The sequence below is a fragment of the Pyrus communis genome, chromosome 3 (assembly GCF_963583255.1).
Source record: "Pyrus communis chromosome 3, drPyrComm1.1, whole genome shotgun sequence".
In the NCBI taxonomy this organism is placed as follows: domain Eukaryota; kingdom Viridiplantae; phylum Streptophyta; class Magnoliopsida; order Rosales; family Rosaceae; genus Pyrus; species Pyrus communis.
In genome coordinates this window covers 27284881-27307030 of record NC_084805.1, presented here as the reverse complement: position 1 = coordinate 27307030, position 22150 = coordinate 27284881, and the positions used below count along the sequence as shown (strand labels likewise).

The window sequence follows — 22150 nt, the reverse complement described above, 5'->3', positions numbered from 1 at the left end:
AAAGAATTAATTAATCAACAATTTTTGCATATTAATACTTCAAGAGAGTCATCCGTCATGGAAAGTCTTAGCGAAGTTAATTTGTTTTAATTTTATATACAAGACTCTTTTGATTCGAGCGGTAGAATGAATCGGTTAAGCCACATGATGAGTTTATCACAATAATTGGTATTAAGCACGTCATTAATGAGAGTCGAATTTAGACCTCTCACTATTAGATTGTAGTACTAAATTACAGCTTTGAAAGCTTGACTTGAATATGAGAAAACAACAATTGTGAACATTTCACTGAGAATCAAAGAAAATTCAAAGATGAGTAATACTAATGCTACATTTATTATATTTTTTATACTATATTTGTATTACCTCTTTAATAGAGACATCACTCATCAATACACACAGATAATAGAGGTGATATAGACGTTGTACGAGAAACTTGATAAGTGTAGCAATTTTGATCAAAAACCTTTTCTATTTGTCTACAGTAAATTAGGTGAAAAATTCATAGCCATTGGCATTGAAATATTGGAGAAAAAATTTGTGTAGAACTCAGATTGCCATTAAACTTTGTTGAGTGGTATTACATCCCACTCAAAACTCGTCACATGATAAGTTTTAAATATAATATGTTATCATTTCCTATCATTCTTCTATTTTAATTTTTTATAATTATCTATTTTACCAATTAATATACACCATAAGATTTATCTGACAATCATATTTTTACCTCCTCCCTCTCCTTTCCCTTCCCTCCCTGCCGTTGCAGACTTGCAATCTTCTTCAACTATCACAAAACTAAAGGAAAACTAAAAGAAAAAAATCACATTGCAGAAACATAGATTTTTTTTTTGGTAAAATTGCAGAAACATAGTTAATAGGTTTCTTTTTCAATTTCATCAGTAGATTGCAAAATAATCGACTTCAATTGCTAAGCCTGAGTATGGACAGCCTGACCACCGTTATTCGTAGAGCACTTTCGATAATACACTCCATTTTAGTTCCACTCAACCCCACATTGATCTCCCCTGGTGTTAGGCAGCCCCGTCAACGGGTGCCATCCACAACTCTTCTTTTTTACTTTTCATACATCCCCGTTAATTTTTATCCTTTGTTATTTTTTAATTCCGATCCAAATACCAAAAAATTAAGAAGAATGTTTAAACGGTAAAATAAAATAAAAGTCGTATAAATACAGCCACTCCATTTTAGTTCCACTCAACCCCACATTGATCTCACCCGGTGTTGAGCAGCCCCATCAATAGTAACGTTGACTGACTTTATTATTGAGTTTTGTATTAATTTTAGAAGTGCTATCCTTTTTACTTTTCATCCACTCCAGTTAATTTTTGTCATTTGTGTTTTTTTAATTTTGATCCGAATACCAAAAATTAAGAAGAATGTGTACATGGAAAAAAAAAAATGTATAAATACCGGCAACCTTAAATTTTCTCCTTTGCGATTAACCTTCTGAAAAGTACTAAGATTAACCGTGAGGGCATCAAGTTGTAAAAGAGACGAATGTACATTCATAAAATATGGCAAGTGGCAACTGCGAGCTCGGGGGTCTTATTCCAGCTTTTTCTTTATCAAGACTTTGTATACACGCAAGGAAAGAATCAAACGCAGAACTTCGGACGCAGAAATAAATGTTGCAAACGACTCGGAACAACAAATCCCTTACTTCTCTATGAATACAATACAACTTCTCTATAGTCATCAACATAACCACACAGCACGAAATGAATCAAACCAATCAACCCCTAGGTTTATAATCCCTAGACTCGGAAATCGTCATACATGAGTTAAGACGCGTGAGGAATCACACCGGCGAACAACAAAGAAACATGCTCGCATGTGTAAAACTCGGTGACGAAAAGGATGCAAAAACACACACAGATTTAGGCATATTAATGACAGCTAACCTAAAGAGTAGTTGATCTCAAATTTCTAAAGCGCCTGCGCCTAAATATTTCAACCTTTTGTAGTCACTAGAATAAAACGTACTATTTGCAGCAACGCCGGTGAGGTTTACCTGAAAACCAAACCATTGAGATCTTGAAGCTTTTGCTCGATCCTGGACTAGTTACCTGCAACGACTCCCTGTAGATTTAAACAGGTCACAACTTCTGGAGGATGCATTTCTCGTACAGATCAAGCCATTCTTTTTTGCTAGCATTGCTTCTCAACTCCAGCACTTCGGCACCAAAATTATGTTTTGTGAGTTCTTGCTTAATTTTTGCGACGGTGAACTTTTTATAGTCCTCCGAATTGGTTTGCTGACTGCGGGTATCATCATCTCCCTTGAATACTGAACCACCATCTTCTTTTTGTGTGTGCGGACTGGTATTACTTCTAGACCTCTTATTCACTCTTAAAATCCGATCACTCATCTCCACGTCTTGAACAGAGTCCATGCCCATTTCATAGTCGTCTACCCTTGAGCGTTTCCCACGGGAAGCAGTCTTTAGCTTGCTATCCAATGCTGTTTCATTCAGCCGAACAGAAGTCAATTCTTGCTGGAGTGAATCAAGTTGTGATTGTGCAAGTTGTAGCTGATGAGAGAGGTGGTCTGCTCTATTGTTTGCATCTGCATGTGCTGCGCGCTCACTTTCCAGAAGGCCTTGAAGAACCTGAACAGTACTAGTTCTCTGCTCGTTATTTGATTTCAAAAGCAATTCTATCTCCTTCTCTCGTTCTTCAACTCTTCCCTCCAGTAGGGTAACTTTCGAATGAGCTTCCATCCCTGATACACGAATTCTGTCTAGTTCATTATCCAAGTCTCTTTTTTCCCTTTGCAAACTTTCAATAAGCCTCTCAGCCCTCTCAATTTGGGCCAATCTTTCCATTGCCAATCTCTGCATCTCACTCTTTTCCTTCTGAGCAGTATCTGCTTGAGCCCGTGCTCTATCAGCAATATCAGTTGCTCTTGTTGCTTCCTTTTCAGCAATTTTGCACCTTTCTTGCACTTCATCAAATCTTTTTATATCAGATTCATACTTCTGCTCCAGATATATCTTCTCCTGCTCCAGTATCTTCTTCTCTCTCTCAAATGAGTGGGCCTTTGCATTTGCAGCTTCTAATTTTTTACTTAACTCCTTTATTTCAAGCTTCATGGATGATATTTCAGCATCATAACTATCTACTTTCGATTGGGCAGCCTGCAAATGATGTGCAATTGTTAACAATCACATCATTGATAAATATGTGTTGAAACAGACAACCATGCGAGAAGAAAACATGTACAAAATAAGAATTCTTCTTGATCGAATTTCAATGATTTTTAGGGAACTTTAAAATAACTCAGAATAGTCTTAGCACAACCACCCCACTCTTAACCTTCCAACTGTGTGTAACTGTGTATACACACACAATACAGCATAACCAAATGATATGGAACTATAATCTTAGAGTTGAGAAGATTCAAACTCATAAAACCATTCTTACAAAGTGTCAAGATTCAAACTTACCTTCAATTCTAACCTTAGAGTTGTCAAGCACTGTTCCGCATGTTCAATCTTTGCCATCTTATCCTTTATTTCCTCCTCCTAAATATTTAATCAACAAGAAAACCAAGTCAGAATCCCATAAGAAACCAGAGAATTGGAGTGTGCATGTGAATGTGTGTTTGTATGTATTTCTGTCTCTGTGTGTGAGAGAGAGAGAGAGGATCACCTTATCAGCCAGAGTATCAGCGAATTCTGCCCTCAAAGTATCTTCTCTCTTTTGAGTTTCCTTACTTGAACGCTCTTGGACAGTTGCAGCCTTCTCCAGAGCAGCTTTTGCTTCTCTAAAAGCAATGTCATACTTGCGTTTCCACTCCTCAGCCTCCTCTTGAGCAGACTGAGCTTGTTCCCGAGCAGCAGCCAGCCTTGCTTCACCAGCACTGCATCGGGACTTGAGAATTGCAATTTCAGAACTCCATTGATCTTCCTCAGCCTTCTGCCTTGATAAGACATGTTCATATTTTCTTTTCCACTCTAAGGATTCCTGCTTTGCAGAATCCAATGTTTTAACCAAGCCAGAACATCTCTCACCCAATGAACTGTGATTACTCTGCAAGTTATTTATGCGGCCCATGTATTCATCAGCTAGCTTCTTCTTGTCATTGATAGCATCCTCATAACGCTTAAGATATTCAGACTTAGACTTCTCACTAGACTCCAGCTGCTTGTTAAGTAACCCCAACTTATCTTCTAATGAGCGGCACCTCAACATGAGGGTATTCTTCTCTGATCCAGCTTGGTCAATCAGTCTCTTGACGAGGTCAAATATTGGCCCTTCAAAACTGTGAATTTGGATTTTGTCCAATCCGTTAATATGCACTCATACATAAATCAAAAAGAAGGAAATAAAGACAATTGGCAAACCTCTTCTGTAAGAACATGGTCAGTTTCTGCCATTTTGCTGGACCGTGACTTGCTGCTTCATAGTCGGATAGAAGACCATCAAGAACCTAGAAAAAGAAAATTCAAGTATTAAAAAAACATTAATGAAAATGTTAAAGACCACAGAAGCAACCCACTGTTGCTTACCTTCCCAACATTATCAATATTAGCATCACTAGCATGGCATGCTGCTCTCAGCTTCCTTTCCATGATTTGTATGGCATTTGAACAGTGCAACTCTGCCTCCATATATGCATTCTTTTTACAATCCTGTGTCAGTAGCCAATTTAAACAAAATAAGACCAGTATACAAGAGATGAGTTAACAAGAACGGATAAATGCATGATAAGTGAGCTATTGTCACTAAACTATTTATTATCAGAAAGAATTCAACTGAGGCAAGAGTACTATTGCCAAAACCCATTAATTGTACTATGGATAGCATGGATGTATATGCAGTTCAGCCTGCGTGCATGTGTGTGTCGACAACCTACTAATTATAAATTTTTCTTTACATTGCACTGTACCTCAAACTCCTTTTTCAACTTTTTGTGGAGCTCCGCCTCATACTTCTTCCTTGGTGGACCAACTCCTACAGCACCATCATTGAAAGCAGCCAATGATCTATGAACTGCCTTTTCATGTGCTTCCCTGAATGCAGCCTACAACATATGGAATTAGAAAACAGTATATTCAACAACAATTAAGGCATAATGCACAACTTACTTCTTCGGGATCTTTCGGATGCTGAAAAGCAGACTTATACACCTCAAGAGCAGAATCATATGCTCTTCGGCAACCATCTTCTTCAACACTCTGCAGAGTAAGAAGAATCACATGATGCCTCATAAATATTTATTCAGGGTAAAGTTTCTATCGACCCTCTAATTTCATACCAATCATAAAGGGAGTTCGGGATGAACACAAACCTGCCATGAAGAGGATATGGTAGGCACCGCGCCTTTATTAAGAGCATCAAGATAAGACTGTGTGATGCCAACTAGAACTGGACCTGTCATCATTGTTGCCCCAACCTGCTTGGGCCTTGTTCTTTCAAAAACAAACTTTGTCAATGCATCTAGCCCGGCTCTGAATTCAGGCCTTAATTTATCCAACTGCATTACAAAAACTTAGGCTTCAATAGGATACAACTAATAGAAAAGAAAGAAAGTAACAGTGTTGAGCTCATGGCCAACAACACAGAGAACAAAGACAGCAGTTAGTCACTGACCTGAATTTCGTCAAGTCTTTGAAGATCATGTTCGTCATTCAAAGGCCGCACAAGGGTGAAGCATTCTCTGTCGGGAAATAGAGCTCGAATGGAGGCTCGTATCTGTATTGATCATTCATATAGTACAATAAGCACCTCTAAGCAATATACATTGAAAACATAATTTGGAAATGGTAGTGCTCAATGAGCCTATGGAGTCAAAAAAAGCTAACACGGGTGTATCTAAAGCAGAAAATGCCTGTTGAACAAACCATGTATGAGTGGGCAAGGCAACTTCTTGAAATAATAAAGTCAAGAACTAAGAAGAGCCTGATAATACCTCATTTTTAGCAACTACGTCCCTTTTTCTGTCTTCGACTGGCTTCAAAGCAAGCTCCAGATAATCACGAGGTGTTATCCTTCCACTATCCTCTGATAAATTCAGATAGAAGTCCTGAAACCAAGGTAGTAAGTATTACCACAAATGGAAATCCATTGAATACATTCTACCAAATACAGTACATTCGTAAGACAATAAAAATAAAAATAATCGCAGCAGATGAACCATTCTAGTCAATGGCACAAAGATTAATGAAACAAGTTCATTCAAAACCAATTACCCTCAGAAGCCACACAAAGATTGGGGAGAACTGCCCAATTTCAGAAGCAGTGGTTCCTCCAGAAGCTTTAACACGTATATGCTTGGTCATTTGAGTGACAAGAGAGATACGATCAAGGGAACCTTCATCTATACCACCCATCTAAAACAAAACAAAATTAAGAAGAAACCATAAACCATATACAAAAAGAAGGTATAAAAGCCTCCACAGAAGTTTTCTAACCTGGTTGTAAATAAACATGCTAGATAGGAGAACCGCTAAGGAAAATATCTGTGTGCTGTACGTTTCCTGTAAGATAAAATAAAGTTATGAGTATTACAATACAATTGATAATGATCATTATCACAATCATAAAATGAGCCGAAACTAATATGTTATAAGCATCAAATAAAGGCTAACCGTCTGATCAAAAGCATCTATTCCTTCAGTATCCAATAGTAATAGATTGTATTCAGTCCCATCCAGTGCAGTTCTCTTAAAGGGTGCACTCCACAACCATAGCCCTTTTGTACATGGGCGATGTGTAGATGCTACTTGAAATCCGCCACTCCTTCCGAGGAGCTACAATAGAGAAATCCAAAACAGTTACGCTTCTTTCAGCAACATTAAACGAGTAGGGAAGAAAAACAAAAGTAAGCATAGTGGTCATAAATTCATGGAGAGAGATGATAAAAACCGGTAAGTTATTTAGACAGTAGGCCCATCTCTATATCTTATGCTAAATGTGAATCACACCCCAGTTTTGTTTGACCATATAATCAAAATTTCACATTAACATGGCAATATTCCATCGTAAATGCATACGTCCTTGTCTTAGAGTCGATAATACCCAAGCATTGTTGCAAAAACATGGTTTAAGCTACTTATGACAAGTCCAAGAACTAGAGAAACCTGAAGTAACCCTGCAATTATCCAAGTCTAAGACAGTTAGGTAATTCCACCATCATCCAAGTCCACCAAGATCAACACTTGGCCTTTCAAAGCGTGTTGAATTAGCCAAAAACCGAAACCTAAAGTAACCCTACAATTCCTACACTTAATGCTATCCCCTAATTCTACAAATGCCTTACAATCATAAACCCTAGAATCCAGAGACAGAAAACAAAATTCACAGGCAGAAAGCAAAATGATAATTAAGATATGTCTACTTAACATTTGAGAGAAAAATGACGAGAACCCGAACCTGGTTCAGAATAAAGCTCTTGCCCTGGCGGGCACGACCGCAGACCGCGACGATACCAATGGGTTCCTTTACGAGCTGCAGCATGGAGACAGCCTCCTGATCCATCCGGAACTTCCCATTCTCGTCGCAGTACACAAGCCGTATCGGCCTCGGGGGACCGGTCACCGACCGCGAAGGCGAGGGGGAGAACGACTGCGACGGCGACGGCAGTGAAGAATCGTCTTTGCCTCTGAAGAATTTCATCATGTTTTACAGTTGCTCTTGGTTACGACGTCGTAGAGCGACCGTGCTCTCCTTCGTCCAGTTCACTGAGAACAGAGAGAGAGAACGGAGAGAGAGAAACGGTCGAGGGTTTTGAAAATTGGGGAGGGAAAGTGGTCGGAGGCTTTGGGGTGCTTTACAAGCAGCGAGAACGAGAAGGAGGACGAGTCAAATTACGACAATGGGTTTGGTTGCCGCGGTGGAGATTGAATTAGCGTAAGGGCTTTCCTGTATTTGTACAGTAACGTGGGTCCCAAATCGGAACGACAGCGTGTTGTTAAAGCTAACTTTGCAGTCGGCTGCTATGCTGCCTCTTCGCCGGGAAGTGTGTAAAGCAAGACCGCCGGCGGCCCAAATTTTTAGCGAACAAGCGCCAAGCCCAATGAACCCTCAGCATCGCTGGGCTGAGCTACCGTGTGTAAGGTTTAGAACATCAAGTTGGTTCGGGCTGGGCTGAGCTTTTGTAGGTGGGAAGGTCGGGTGATGGGAGTGGGCTGGTCTGAGCTTTTTGGGGTTACTCCTAGTATTTTAGGATAGAGCTCAATCCTGCGAACAAAATCATTTGCGAAACAGAATTATAAAGAAAGAGAAACTAATAAACAAAGTCGGCGGCACTTTTGTCCACTTCTATAAAAAAACGTGATTGCTACCTTTATTGATCATATCTTGTTGTTGCGGCTGGTGCTCCATAATGTTTATTCATCCTAGTTTATTATGTCAGCACAAGTAATATTATTGGAAGACTGGAAAACCGAACGCATAAACTTGATTATCCACGGGCTCTCTAATTGACAAGAGAAAAACAAGATAAGGCTCAAAATTGCGTTATAAAGGTAGTCAACAATCTGTCATGTCATTTGATTACCAAAATCCTATCTAGTCTCGATCTCGAAATGAAAATATGGGAAACATTGAGGAGATTTTTTTTAAAGTTTTATGAATTTTCTATACTTTTACAATTTAACGTTAATTTTAATGTTAACATTATTAAATATGATACAAAAAACATGAGATGACAAATAATATATAAAAATTTCTACTTTTAAGAAAGTTTCGTTTGCATTTCTCATAGAAACACTAATAAAGCTTCATTGTTGTGGGATGGGATGGGATCATGGGATGATCTTGACTAACATATGGACAATTGATTGGTGCACGTCATGAGATGAGGTTGTCATTTTCTCATACCACTATTTTATCTTTATTTGTTTATTATTAATATTTGATGTATTATTACATCATAGGCTGATTGTACATGAGTTGTACACAACCACTCTCAGTAATCATTTTCCATAATTCACAACTCACTAATCATTTCTTAGGTCGTCTACAAAGACGGTACATAATACTAGAAAAATACGGATATAGTCAGTGGCAAAGCTAATTAGGGGCAAGCCGCCCCTCCCTTCACCGGAAATCAAGTCCATGAATGGTGGTTTCGCCCCTCTGGTCTCGTCGGAAGTGCTTGTTGGTGCGGTAGTTCCGCCTGTGTTCATATGGGTTTGTTGCTAGTGCGCAGCTCTGATGCATTTGGTTTTATTTTTTTCTAAAAGCCAGGCCAAACGACATCGTTTGGTCTTGGTTAAAAAAAAATTCTTTAGTACAACGACATCGTTTAGGCATAGAATTAAAAAATAAATTAATCAGAGAGCAGCATAACATATCCCGTTAGGCCTAGGGGTGGGTTGGAAAACTGAAAATTGAAAAAAAAAGGGACTGAAAACCGAATCGAGGTTGAAAAAACCAAACCGAATCTGTTGAACTGAACATAAACGAATCTGGTTGGGTCGGTTTTGATTTATGGGGTTCAAAAACCGAACCGAACTAAAGTTCTTCAAAACGACGTTGTTTTGTAATTATTTTATTAATTAATAATCCTATTCTAGAAACGACATTGTTCTCAACCCTAACCCTAAGGCCTTCGTGCAACCTGAGCCTCTTCTCTCTCTCTCGGTCTTCAATCACTCTCTCGAACTCTCAGTCTCTCTCAGTCTTCAATGCCAGCGACGACCCACAACCCTTCTCACTCTCAATCTCTCACACCTCGCCGTCAGTCTCTCATCTCGCCGTCAGCTTTTTCTTGCCATTTCGAGTCTCGATAGCAAAAGATTAGTCTCACACATTCTCACTTCTCTGTGTTTAATTTTCTGTTCTATTTATCGGTTCAAATTGGTTATGATTGGACAAATAGTGGCCTTTACAAATTTTCAATTATTAATTTGCATTTTCTATTGATAAAGATTAGAGAAGGATTCATACTTTGCATTTTCTATTAATCAGCCGATTTTATGGGTTTCTTTCTGCAACAATATATTATATGCGTAGTGTGATCATGAGAATTTGAGATATTTCAATTTTCAATAGATTGTAATTTAAAATTTTTCTAGATCAGTTATAAATGAAACACCATAGAAATTTGATACCATTTAGCATTTTTCTTTTTCTTTTTCTTTTTATTAGACTGCATCATGAACACCGTCTCAATTCCATATTTCATTATGGAGGTGGTCGGCTGACTCTTACAAAGAATATTCATTTTCTTTAGTGGCATGGAGTACGTTGTAGTCTCGTCGCATTATAAAACTTGGTTCATACTTGGGTGATCTCTAGGTTTGATCACAGAGGTCTTCTCTGCTGTAGGGAAAATCATAAACATTGTTTAGGTGTCGTTAGCTAAAACTAGAGCACTGTGGTAATCACCTGTATCTATAAATGAACTGGCTGTTACTCTTTTAAGCGGTTGTGTGTTATTCTTTCGCAAGTGTGGCATTTTTTCTGCTGAGTTCCATACCATTTGCCAATTTTAGTGACTTTTCGTTTGTATACAAATGAAGGGTTGAGACCTTGGAGATGATGAAATTCAGATTCAGTTATCTTTGTACTTTTATTTTTAAGTTTTGTCAAACGTAGGCAACAGTGTAACCCTGAAAAGACCCATGTTGTGATGAATTGGTACAATGGGTACAAAAAAGGATCAGCATCTATTCGTATTTCATTCGTTTTCAATTGAATTCATAGTCCTTGTTTCGGGTTGATTTTTTTGTTGGATTTGTTTCAGTCAACGCTATCATCCTTAAAAGGGTATTTTGAGTTGCTGTGTATGGTTCACACATACCATGAACCTTTAGTTTTGGGTTTTTTGGACTTTGGAATGTTTATTTTAGGTGTGGAAGACTTGAACTTTGATGTTTATTTGAAGTTTGGACTTTTGGAAGATTTGAACTTTGATGTTTATTTAACTTTGGACTTTGGAAAACTTGATTGTAATTGAACTTTGAATGTTTAGTTTCATTGTCTTTGATTCTATTGGAAATTTAGAATGCTTATTTTATTGATTATGTTGAAATTAGACTTTGAATTTATTTATACTCCTCTGAAAGATGTATTACAAAATGGCTGCAAGCTTTTAGATAAAGTTTTTAATTTCCAAATTTATATTAGCATTAACCCTAATTGCTTATTTAATATGAAATTTTGTTTAGTAGATATAGAATCATAGAGTAATTAATCAATAGGGTTATTGATTATTGATTATCGATATGAAATCTTATAATTATTGATGAATAAAATTGTTATTTAAAATAAAATTTGAATTCTTGATTATTGATTAATTGAATTGAATTTTATTTAATGAATAGTTTATATAATTATGGGTATTGATTAAGAATATTAGACTTTTTTTTCCGTATTATACAATTACATAATGGAAGGATATTATATATAAAAAAAAATGCTTAAATCTTCCTTCAAATATTTCAAGTAGTTCTCCTTCAAATATTCCGGGTAGTCCTCCTCAACTATTTTAGGTAGTTCCAACAAATTGAGATCACTGAGTTGGATGAAATATTGGTTAATCTTTTTTTAACCTTGCACTCTTTTAAGTTCACCCCAACCTGTGATTTAGTGTTACGGTCTAATGGTATTCCTCTTCACTTGTAAGTAAGAGGACTTAGGTTCAATTCTCGCTAAAAGCAAATTTGAATCACATTATTGCTAGCTCATTGTAAAGCTTAGTCTACTCCCTCATTCCCTTAGTATGAATAACATCATTTATTCAAAAAAAAAAAAAAATTGTCCCACTCTCCAACAATTCCTGACTTCATATTGCGTACTGTCTCGTGTTTTGCGCATTGAGAAATCCCTCGTCATCTTATATCAAGCATAGTGAACGAAAACTCCCACCACCACAAAACGTGACAAATTCATGCAAATTTCATGCTCATCTCATATGAGTCAGATGAAGAGTCGACCTCTATGGCCGACAATTTGACTTCCATATTTTACGGTTTGGCTCGTTAAGGTCCAGGTATTAAGCGTGTGGAACCCAAAATCCACCACCCCAATCTTTCTATATTTTTTATTTAAATTACTACACCATGCGGAAGACTAATTTGACAGAATGAGACATTTTCTTACGACATTATGCACCAAATCTTTTTTCGTATTTTTGTTATGACTTTTTACCTTAATTGATTATTTTGATTGTTTATTAATATTAGGTGTGCTAATAATAGTCGTGCTAATTGAGATTGTCAATTGTTAATACACATTTATATTCAAAATTTGGAATATGTCCGATTTGATTTCTTATGATCCGATATTTACATAAGCAACTGAAACAAGCCACGTCAACATAAGCAATTTTTCATAACATTTGATTAATGGAGGCATGAATTGATAGAATGAACTAATGAAAATGACCATCTCGAGTTCAAATCTTATTCACTTATTTTGTGTGTGATCTTTTTGTAACTTGTATCATTAATTAACATGTATTAATAAACTTAATTCTTCTTAATTTCGTTGTCATAAACTTAACACATACTAATCAATAATAATGAGATCACAAACAAAATGAGTACGAAGATTTAGTCTCATCTCAGACAAACATGTCCAACCAGCTCAGTCCCATTGGATGTTCGCCTGCTGTCCGTCATTAGCATAAATTTGAAAAATTACATCATATCATCGATTATTACAAGAACTTTTAAATTAATTATCTCCACATAAAAAAAAATAAAAAAAAATAAAAAAATAAAAAAATCAACAGAATTAAAGACAGATAAATTTAGAAATGATCAAATGATCAGCAATTTTGGAGCTGTACCTACTGAAATGTATTCCTCCAACTTTTTTATTGAATCCAAATATATCATATGTAAGTTAAGTAAATTATTGAAAATTGCAGAATCACAAACCCAAAAAAAACCCAGAAAAGAAAAAAAAGCAACTAAAAATTCAAAGCCACAAAGCTCCAGCTTGTTTTAATACAGGCACGAGTTCACCTGTGATATGGGTAGCCATAACCCTCTCCAAACCACCAAACAACTTCCCGCCGACAAAAACCACCGGAAACTGCTGCCAGTCCTCCTGGCCTTCTCCGGTCAGTTTCCGCAATTCAATGACAACGCCGGTCTCGTCGTCCTCGTCCACCTCGAAAACAGTAGGGTTGACACCGTGGCCGAGGAGCAGCCGTTTAACGACGTGACACATGCAGCAGCCACGTCGCCCGACAACCGTGACGGCATTCTCTGACACTAGCTTTTGTACGCTGGCCGCCGCCACATGTTGCTCGCTTGGGACGTCACGTGAGGACAGTGCGGCGTGGCCGGGCCGAGTGCCCCGAATCCATGTTCCCTGTGGGATAGTTTCTGATTGCATATTGCGATTAAAGTTCAACTTTTAGAGAGAGAGAGAGAGAGTGAGAGAGTGAGAGAGAGAGAGAGAGAGAATTTTCAGAGGGGGGGGCGGTGTAGAAGTGGCGTTTGAGGACCGGGGTTTTATAAACTGTTGAGAGAGAGAGAAGAGAGAGAAGCGTAGACTTCAACGTCAACGGCAGTTGCGCACCGTGCGACGTCACAGTTTGCTGTTGATGACGTTTACTTATGTCACCCGCGTTGTTCGACACTATTAGATGATGCACCGCACGCGTAACACGTTGCCATTAATTTTCCCACCTGTTTTCGCCTTTCTTTGTTAGTACTTCAGGCCGAAAGTACTTGGCCACACTCTTTTGCTCTCATCTACTTTTGTGACGAAATTAAATTGTTCACGTTTATTTTTTCATGGCTCGCGTGCATGTTGTGGTAAAGTACTTACTAATCATACCCATTCGCTCTCAATTACTTACATGAGTTGTTGTCGTATTGCTATGTGTACGATAATAATACCTTTAATTTTTATCAAATCATTTTTGTCAATTATTTATTAAATTGAGAATATTTTAGTCATTTTAGTCATTATTTAATATAAAAAAATTCATGAAAATATCAAAATGATTAACGATAGATAGATTCAATGACTACTTTTATCGATTTCAAATTTTAAGAATTAGGCTCCTTGTTGTGTCCCAGGTAATGCACATGCCATATGTAGTAAATGTAGTGTATGTATAGCATGATACATGCCTAACATAATTGACTAGTACTTCGAGAAATACACGCCTCTTTCCCTTTTGCTTCCTTAAATGGTGTTTATTTAACATGATTTTCGTGCACATATATGATATAAGATGACACTTCATCATTTAGTTCAGAGTTATTAGTACTACCAAAATTATTTTTAACAAAATCTGAACATTTGAATTTCAATTATTTATTTTGGCAAGAAATAATAACTCATTTAAGTTACTCTAGTTGTTTATGACTTTATGCTAATCTACTCTACACAATATTAAGTTGGGTGAGAAGAGTTTTTGAAATAAAATAAAAAAAAGAAAAAAGCAAAGTTGGTGAAAGGTATGATCAATTTTCACCATGTTTTTTAAATATTTACTATTATTATGTGATGAGAATTCGAAATTATAACAATAATTTAGGTTTCGTCTAAAAGTGTTATTAAAATGATTAAAATCGTTTTTTGTTTTAGTACATCGATATTTTTACACTAAGGGGAGGAGGAGTTCAGCAAAGGCATACAATCGACAACCTAATTTGGTATCGAATTTGTCATCCATGAGATTTGAACCTAAGACCTCTTACTTTCAAGTGAAGAGGAATACCATCAGATCGTAGTACTGAGTGGCGACTAAAATCGCTTTTAAAGAAATTTTTTTTAAGTTATAAAAGTACTTGAAATGCTTCATACAATAAGCACTTGTTATATGCTTCTTACAACAAGTAATTCAAATGTCTTTTCAAGATTTACATTTTACTATGAATTGATTTTAAAAATATCTCCATAAAAAACATTTTCAATCGTTTTAAAAAAAAAAAAACTTTCAAAAGATCATTAAAAAATCAGAAAATTTTGAAATCAAAATGCATGGATAAATACGTAACACTATATCTATTAATATATTTGATCCCATGTCATTTTTACCAAATTAGACACAACATCTTATTTTATCTTAAAAACATTTCCACATGCAACGCAATCGGAAAATAAAAGTGAAAGACATTATATCTCCTAATCTCAACTATTAGCTCATCCCAAATTATCCCAACATTCATATCACGACAAAAGCCGCTCCCGGACGGTGCGTCCGCCTACACGTAGCAATACGACAACACTCCCTGTTGTCACACGCCACCACACACCTCACTCACTTAGCAAAGCAGTCGCCATCACAGCGCCACGTGGCGTAGATAAAATAACGCTGATCTGATCCCAAAAACTTTGATGCTTGTCGTTTTTAGCGAGAAATTTTTTATTGTGACGAAATCCGAGTAGTATATCACGTCTTTTTATATAGATGGTAGAAATTTTTATTTTTTAAGTTATTAACTTTTTAAATCACACATCTTACCATTTGTATAAGTGCTAGAAAAAACGTTCTTAGCGCGTTTGCTGATGACTGGGTGACGTGGTCGTCGCTTTCGTTTCATTATTTTTTCTATTTTTTTTAATTCTCCCCACGTCACGAGGAAGCAGTCAAAGACACAGGGGTTCGTGTTTGAAGTAATCTTGAGTCATTGAGCACACATGTGATGCGATCATCGATGATTCGATCTGATCGTGAGCTTAATTTTTTTTTTTTCAATAAAAAATATGTTATTGTTGAGGTAAATATCCTTGGTGCGACATGATCTTGTGTATATTTCATCGAAAATATTACAATTATATGATAATTTTATAATTGAGAATTTTAACGAAAAACTTTCGGTACTGTTCATTTTAACGAAAAATCATATTTTTACACTAAGAAATCAATTATGTTACTATTTACTTTACATTTTATTTTTTCATTGTCGTTAAAACTCAAAATTTTCAAACTTTTTTATTAGTTTTCCTTTTATAATTTATATCTGAATTCCGCTACATGAATTAGTCAAGTGTTATGATTTTAAATGCATAATGTTTATATTAAGAAGCTTCATGATCACATGATTAATGCCGTACTGGGACGGACGTGAAACTTTCGTTGTGACAATCAAGCATTTTTCTTTAAACATGTATTTAATGGTAACCATTATTGTAACTAAATGTTAATTCGTAAGAATATGCGTGAATACGATGGGTAGTTTGTTATCTTGTTGGAAGAAAAGAAAGTTAGGTTTACCCGATGAACTAGAAGAAAAGACCTAATTGGATTATTGCGTGGAAATGAGCAAGTAGATAGAATTATAAAAATAAATAATTTGGAGCTTACTTTGAAAAGTCAAGAAAAGTTGGTTTGTCCGTCCACTGGACACGAAACTCAAAATAAAACTAAAATCCACAAGTTGGGGGTTTTATTGTTTAATCCAAAACCCAAATCTTTTATCGTAGGAGAAATATATAGGGATTAATTCGAATACATATTTGGCATGGCAAATTGCAAATATTATTACAAAATAGTCATCGTACACTCTTTTACTAAAATGTCATGTTAACTGTTAAAAGACTATTTTATAATATTTATAATAGTTTTTCTAATATAATGTTTTTTTATGCGAGCATACGTAATAGTTTTCATTACGTCAAACTAATAACAACTAAAAACAAGGTTCCAAATGTATTACATTAAGAATTTAGATAAATCATGCTTCGCTGTTAAAGAAAAGCAGCAAGTGCTGCTAAAATCCAATCACAAATAGACAAGTCTTCAATCTTAATTTTCAATTTTTCTTATTCAAGACACGTGTTAGAAACACTTATTCTTCTTTCAGCAATTTTCAATTTTAATTGTTTAGATACATGCTTATTTGCAATTAGATTTTCAGAAGCACTTGTTCTTTCTTTTAGCAGCGAACCACGGTTCATGTAAGTTATATGGCTAGGAAAGTAAACCAGCTACAGCCCGCGGGAAAGTTTGACGATTAAACTCTAAACTAAAGTAGCCGATATTCGATGCCATGCATATTCTACACGACTTTGTGGCACTTAGACCACCAAGTTACGTAGACCAACCCACTTAATAGAAAATGACTTACGCAAGAGATGGGATCACCAAGTATGTCACTGAAAACTGGCCTCATACATCAGAACATTTGCTGCGTCACCGGATGGAGAATGACGTTTATAAAGTGAATATATCGTCATTGTGAGTGAAAAGTTTGTCTTTAGATATTAATTTATCTTTAGTGTTTTATAATTTAAAGCTTGAGTGGTTTGTTCTTTGATTGTAAGTAAAAAGTTTCAGGTTTTAACTCTTATAGGTGACGAGTTCAATATCTAATGATAGCTGACCCATTGTGTGACTTAAGCCAATCTTCATCTTCCTCCAATACATTCTATAAAAAGGTACTAAAGTTACAGTAGAGAAATGATTTCCGCAAACATTTGTTCTTCTCATGCATAGCTCTATAAATTTATGACGTTTAGATCGAATAAAGAAAATAAGAACTAATAGACAAAAACAAAGCTATACAATTGTGCTAAAAGATTAAAAAATGTGCATAAATTATTTTTCTATTTAGAACAAATTGAGATGTTTTTTTGGGTAGTTCTATTCACATACCTATTTTTCTTTTTCACATACTTTTTTCAATTTTTGACCGTTGGATCAAATAAATAAAAGAAGATCAATGATTAAAAATTAATAAAAATATGTGAGAAGTAGGTGTGTGTGAATAACACTATTCATTTTTTTTTTTTTTTTTTTTTTTTTGGGTCAAAGGATCAGCTTCAATTAATTTTTGTGGAAGAACCACTTTGTTAATTTATGCCGAGGCCCATTGGTTTCGTAATTTCCGTGGTCCATCTACAATTTTTTTGCCCTTTTTTATTGGGTCTAGTGGTCCATCTACAATCTTTTTCCTTTATTTCGGTCGAGTGGTCCATCTACAATCTATGTGCTTAATGTATAATGCTCCTTACTTTAAGTCTTTTTAGCATATCGGTCCAATGTGCACCACGTCACGATACTCTTTTAAACGTTATCAAAGCAAAACTAATGACGTAAATGCAGGTACATAACTACTTCCACGTTTCCTACCAGTTTATGCTAGGGAAAAAGTTTTTGGTTTGATGGTAACATCATTACGCTTCGTTATTAATTTGTGATCAGATATAAAACGGGTTGCAATTTGCAAATCTTCTGATTTGTCCTCTGTTGAAAATATTGTTAGAGCATCCCACACTGGGACCCTAAATGAAATATCTACAACCATATAGTTCTTAAATATAGGTACAAAAGGCTTTTAATGGGTCAGAATAGAAGTCATTAATGTATCTCAATATATAGAGATTCACAAAATACCTCAAAGAAATCTTCAAATGTGAGGACTATAAATGGAGACTCAAAGAGTGAGCCTAAATGGAGACTCAAAGAGTGGGCTCACTGTTGATTTTGAGTGGGAATGTTGTACAACTTTTCTTTTTGGTCTTTTTCTTGTTTTTTGAACCCACGCACATGAATGTCGGTAGTCATGCATAGCTTTCCTTTGTTTTTTTAACCGTTGCAAAACCAAAAGTAGAGATAGCTTTTTAGTTTTTATCAACTATCACAATACTCCAATGAAATGAACAATATTGTTTAATATTTTAGTCCTTACATTTAAGGATTATACTACTGTTGATCCTAAAAACTACCAAGCCTATGTGGTGTGCATGCCGAGTAACTAATGAGTTAACTATGTCTTTCGGTTATGTGCGGGGCGTGCTAACTCGATGGCTGAGCTCGGCCGGGGAGTAAAATATGCTGATGTCGCGTTAAGCGTGCTGCTGACTTCTTGATCTTGCGATTGCGGCTGAGGAAGAAACACGTCTCGACCTTCGGGTTCTAGAGCATGAAGACAAGGCTGCTAGCTATGCAAAGTTCAATATCAAATTCGGCTTTCAATGTGCTGAAGTGGTAACTTCTTGGCCGAGAAAGCTGATAAGATGATCTCTACCAACAAGGACTCGGAAATCCTTGTTGACTGAGACTTGGATAAATAACTAGTCGGTCTCGAAGCTGTGTTGTCTATCCAAACTGAAGATGTTCCTCGATCGGCTGATTTTACGGCGCTAGTGCTGTCTATCCAAACTGAAGATGTCACCGGTTACCTTTACAGTGCTATTTATCCAAACTGAAGATGTGTTGGCAGGAAGAAAAGGGAGAAGGATAAAATCTCAAGCTTGTTGAGAAGTTTTGCGCAGGGTAATTTGTGTTTTGAATTAGAGAAGGGTCTTTCTGTTATAGAGAAACTTGTACTTATAGCTTTTAGTTCTTGCTTAGCACGACCTAGTAACTTTGTAGAGTTCAATCGGGATTTTACCACCTCCTCCACCTAATATGCGACATCAAAATCCCAAATCCCTGATGTAGACCACATGCATTCGTGACAACGGCCCCAGGAAACAATTTCGATATTTGATGGTATTGTACCATGCATATCCTTCCTTTAATGCCACGTGCTTTATTAGAGGACTTATCTTTTGCATGCCTCCTAAAACTATATTTCCTAGTCCAAGTATTTGATGACCTCCACATGTTGGAACCAAGGCATGCAAGTTTATCTCCTAGCCAGTGGCGAAGCCAGGAATTGTCGGGATGAGGAACGAAATTTAAAAAGGTAAGGTTCTAGAAAAATGTAGACAACCAAATCTTTTTAGATAGTAAACAATAGCAAAAACATCTCTCTTAATGTAAACAACCTTGCTACCACTAAACCGTTGATCTCTCATTTTGTTACACAGTGATGCTTTCACAATATTCATAGCAAAAAACGCTCTCTTTACTTAAGTGGTTGCAACTGGTAACTCAGTGTTTACCTCATTAAAGCAACCATTCAATTCTTTTAGTTGCATACCAAGGACTTGAAAATAGAGATTCACACGATAGTAAAGTAAGTTTGTGAGTCTTGGAGTTTTAGGCCTTGATTTTCCGGGTGTGAAATGCAAATCCTCTATGTTAGGAACATTAATATCATTTTCCTCACAAATTTTTTAGACATTATGAAACAAGTCCTCAAAGTCACATCAGAAATTCGTTAAAAGTAGTGATGACTAGAAAAAGATATACATATTTGAGTATGAATGTGAGGCTTAATTCACTCACCCACCTTTTTATTGTAGAAATTACCGTTTGTGATAAAAGAAAAATCAACATTAAGGTAATTTTAAGTATTGAAAGTCTTAATATCACGTCCAAAATAATTAATTAGGGACCGATCAAAAGATCCAACCAAAACCAAGACAAACCATTAACAAAAAACAAAGGGACCAAGTCAAATAGAAGAAAAGATAGAAGCGGAAAAAAAAAAAAAAAAAACAAAAAAAAAGGAAAAATGAAGAAAAGCAACAAAAGAAAGAAGAAAAAGTAAAATGCAACGTTTCATTTAAGAGGAATGGAGAATACAACGTCGTTCGGTCTAATATTTTTCTTTTAAAACACACATTTTCTTTTCTTTTCTTCTTCCTCGCACATGAGCTACCTCTTCTGCAACGGGCAGCCCACTGATGCCATGGTTTTCCGACAATAGGATGGGCGAAGGGAGCGGCTGAACCCGAGCTCCAATCGTGTTTTTTGGCAAGGGGAGTGACGGCCGCCACTCTTCACCCTCACGTAGCTTCGCCACTGCTCCTAGCCATGCATTTCAACCGAGGCATCACAACAATCAACTCTTGATCTTTCCATCAAGTCAGTCCAGGTGCAATCATGCATTACGAAAAAATTCAACTTGATCACATCTCCCAGCCCTCCACATGTATACATGTGCCGACTAGCAGACTAGAGAATTGCAAATGAATTGCAATTCTTCTCCTAACCATTGGTTATTATATAACCATTCTTATTTAATATTATCTCATGCAGAGAAACTCATTTCCAAACAAACGTCAGGATATTAATCATATTCAGTCTAGATAAGTTGATATATTATTAAAAGATAATATCATGTTTAAAACCATAATATATCCTTCAATAATAATTATCTTAACTATTTTGTCATCCAACAGTTGAGAGTTGTTCACTCGACAGCCTTCATTGCATAAGCTAATAGTGTAAAATCGAGTCCAAACATTGCCCCCAAGTTTCCTTGAACTTCAGCTCATAAGCCAAATGGTTAAGGAAATTAATTGTTCGTAGCCAACAAAATCCTGTCATATCTTGAAAACTCTTCTTCGGCAATAACATCTTTGTTCTGCCAACGTTGTGGCTGCAACAATTATATACTAGGCTCAGCAACTTTACTAAAAAAACGTTGCAATCACTTTGACCCCACACCAGTCGATCAAAAAACTCAAAACTTGCTTTAGGGGCCGAGAAAAACCTAATTCTTGGTAACTCGGCCTGCCACCAATCATGAATGTTTTGTTCACTTCTCGGTAGTGGCATCCTGAAGCAAGCCAACTATATATATATATATATATATATATATATATATATATATATATATATATATATATATATATTTGTTGACCCTAAAAGCTTCTAAGCCTACGTGGCGCGTAAATCGAGTAATCAATAAGCTAACTACGTCCATTAGTTATGTGCGGGGTGTGCCAACTCGACGGTCGAGTTCGGCCGATGAGTAAAATATGTGGATGTGGCATTGAGCGCGTTGCTGACTTCTTGATCTTGTGACTGCGGCTGAGGAAGGAACACATCTCGGCCTTCGGGTTCTAAAGCCTAAAGACAAGGCTGCTAGTCTTGCGAAGTTCACAGATTGTTGGCTCCGGGTTCGGTCACGTGATTATATTCGTAAGAGTATAAGCACGCCGAACCGGCACCAAACTATACGGATACAAGTACTCGAAAGAGATGTATGTCTTGATGGTGAATGTGGTTCGATCGTCAGAATGCCGAACTCTAAAACTAACTCGTAAATATCTAATCATAAAACAACTCGGCATTCAATATGCCTAGCCCAGTAATCTGTAATACCTCACTTCGCCGAGAAAGCTAATGAGATGACCTCTGCTAATAAGGACTCGAAAATCCTTCTTGACCGAGACTTGGATAGGTAACCAGTCGCCCTCAACGCATTGCAGTTTATCCAAACTGAAGGTGCTCCACGGTCGGCTGATTCTACGGCAACAATGTTGTTTATCCAAACTGAAGACGTTATTGGTTGCCTTCACAATCTATTTATCCAAATTGAAGATGTGTTGGCGGAAAAAAAAAAAAAATCTCAAGGTTGTTGAA

The 22150-nt window shown here is 36.5% G+C and overlaps 2 protein-coding genes across 2 annotated transcripts; both read right to left on the bottom strand.

The window, feature by feature from the left end:
- Positions 1-1660: 1660 nt before the first annotated feature.
- Positions 1661-8130, bottom strand: LOC137729699 (uncharacterized). The gene is made up of 14 exons (XM_068468706.1): positions 7399-8130; positions 6615-6776; positions 6438-6503; positions 6216-6356; positions 5936-6049; positions 5617-5718; positions 5315-5500; positions 5112-5201; positions 4913-5047; positions 4533-4655; positions 4368-4453; positions 3673-4285; positions 3468-3545; positions 1661-3158 (listed from the first exon to the last, which is right to left on the bottom strand). The coding sequence occupies exons 1-14, from the start codon at positions 7642-7644 to the stop codon at positions 2118-2120; spliced, it is 3183 nt and encodes a 1060-aa protein (XP_068324807.1). The 5' UTR covers positions 7645-8130; the 3' UTR covers positions 1661-2117.
- Positions 8131-12767: 4637 nt separating this feature from the next.
- LOC137729919 (glutaredoxin-C9) lies at positions 12768-13398 on the bottom strand. Its single transcript, XM_068468972.1, has one exon. It carries the CDS (start codon positions 13318-13320, stop codon positions 12898-12900), a length of 423 nt encoding a protein of 140 aa, XP_068325073.1. The 5' UTR covers positions 13321-13398; the 3' UTR covers positions 12768-12897.
- Between the last annotated feature and the right edge of the window lie 8752 nt (positions 13399-22150).

Bases quoted from the DNA above. Each gene is read 5' to 3' on its own strand.
- LOC137729919 (XM_068468972.1), bottom strand. From the start codon at position 13,320: ATGCAATCAGAAACTATCCCACAGGGAACATGGATTCGGGGCACTCGG.
- LOC137729699 (XM_068468706.1), bottom strand. From the start codon at position 7,644: ATGATGAAATTCTTCAGAGGCAAAGACGATTCTTCACTGCCGTCGCCG. The intron at 6,357-6,437 runs GTTAGAAAACTT...GTTTTGTTTTAG, and splicing joins GCATGTTTATTTACAACCAG to ATGGGTGGTATAGATGAAGG. The intron at 5,501-5,616 runs GTCAGTGACTAA...TTTGTAATGCAG, and splicing joins AAAGACTTGACGAAATTCAG to TTGGATAAATTAAGGCCTGA.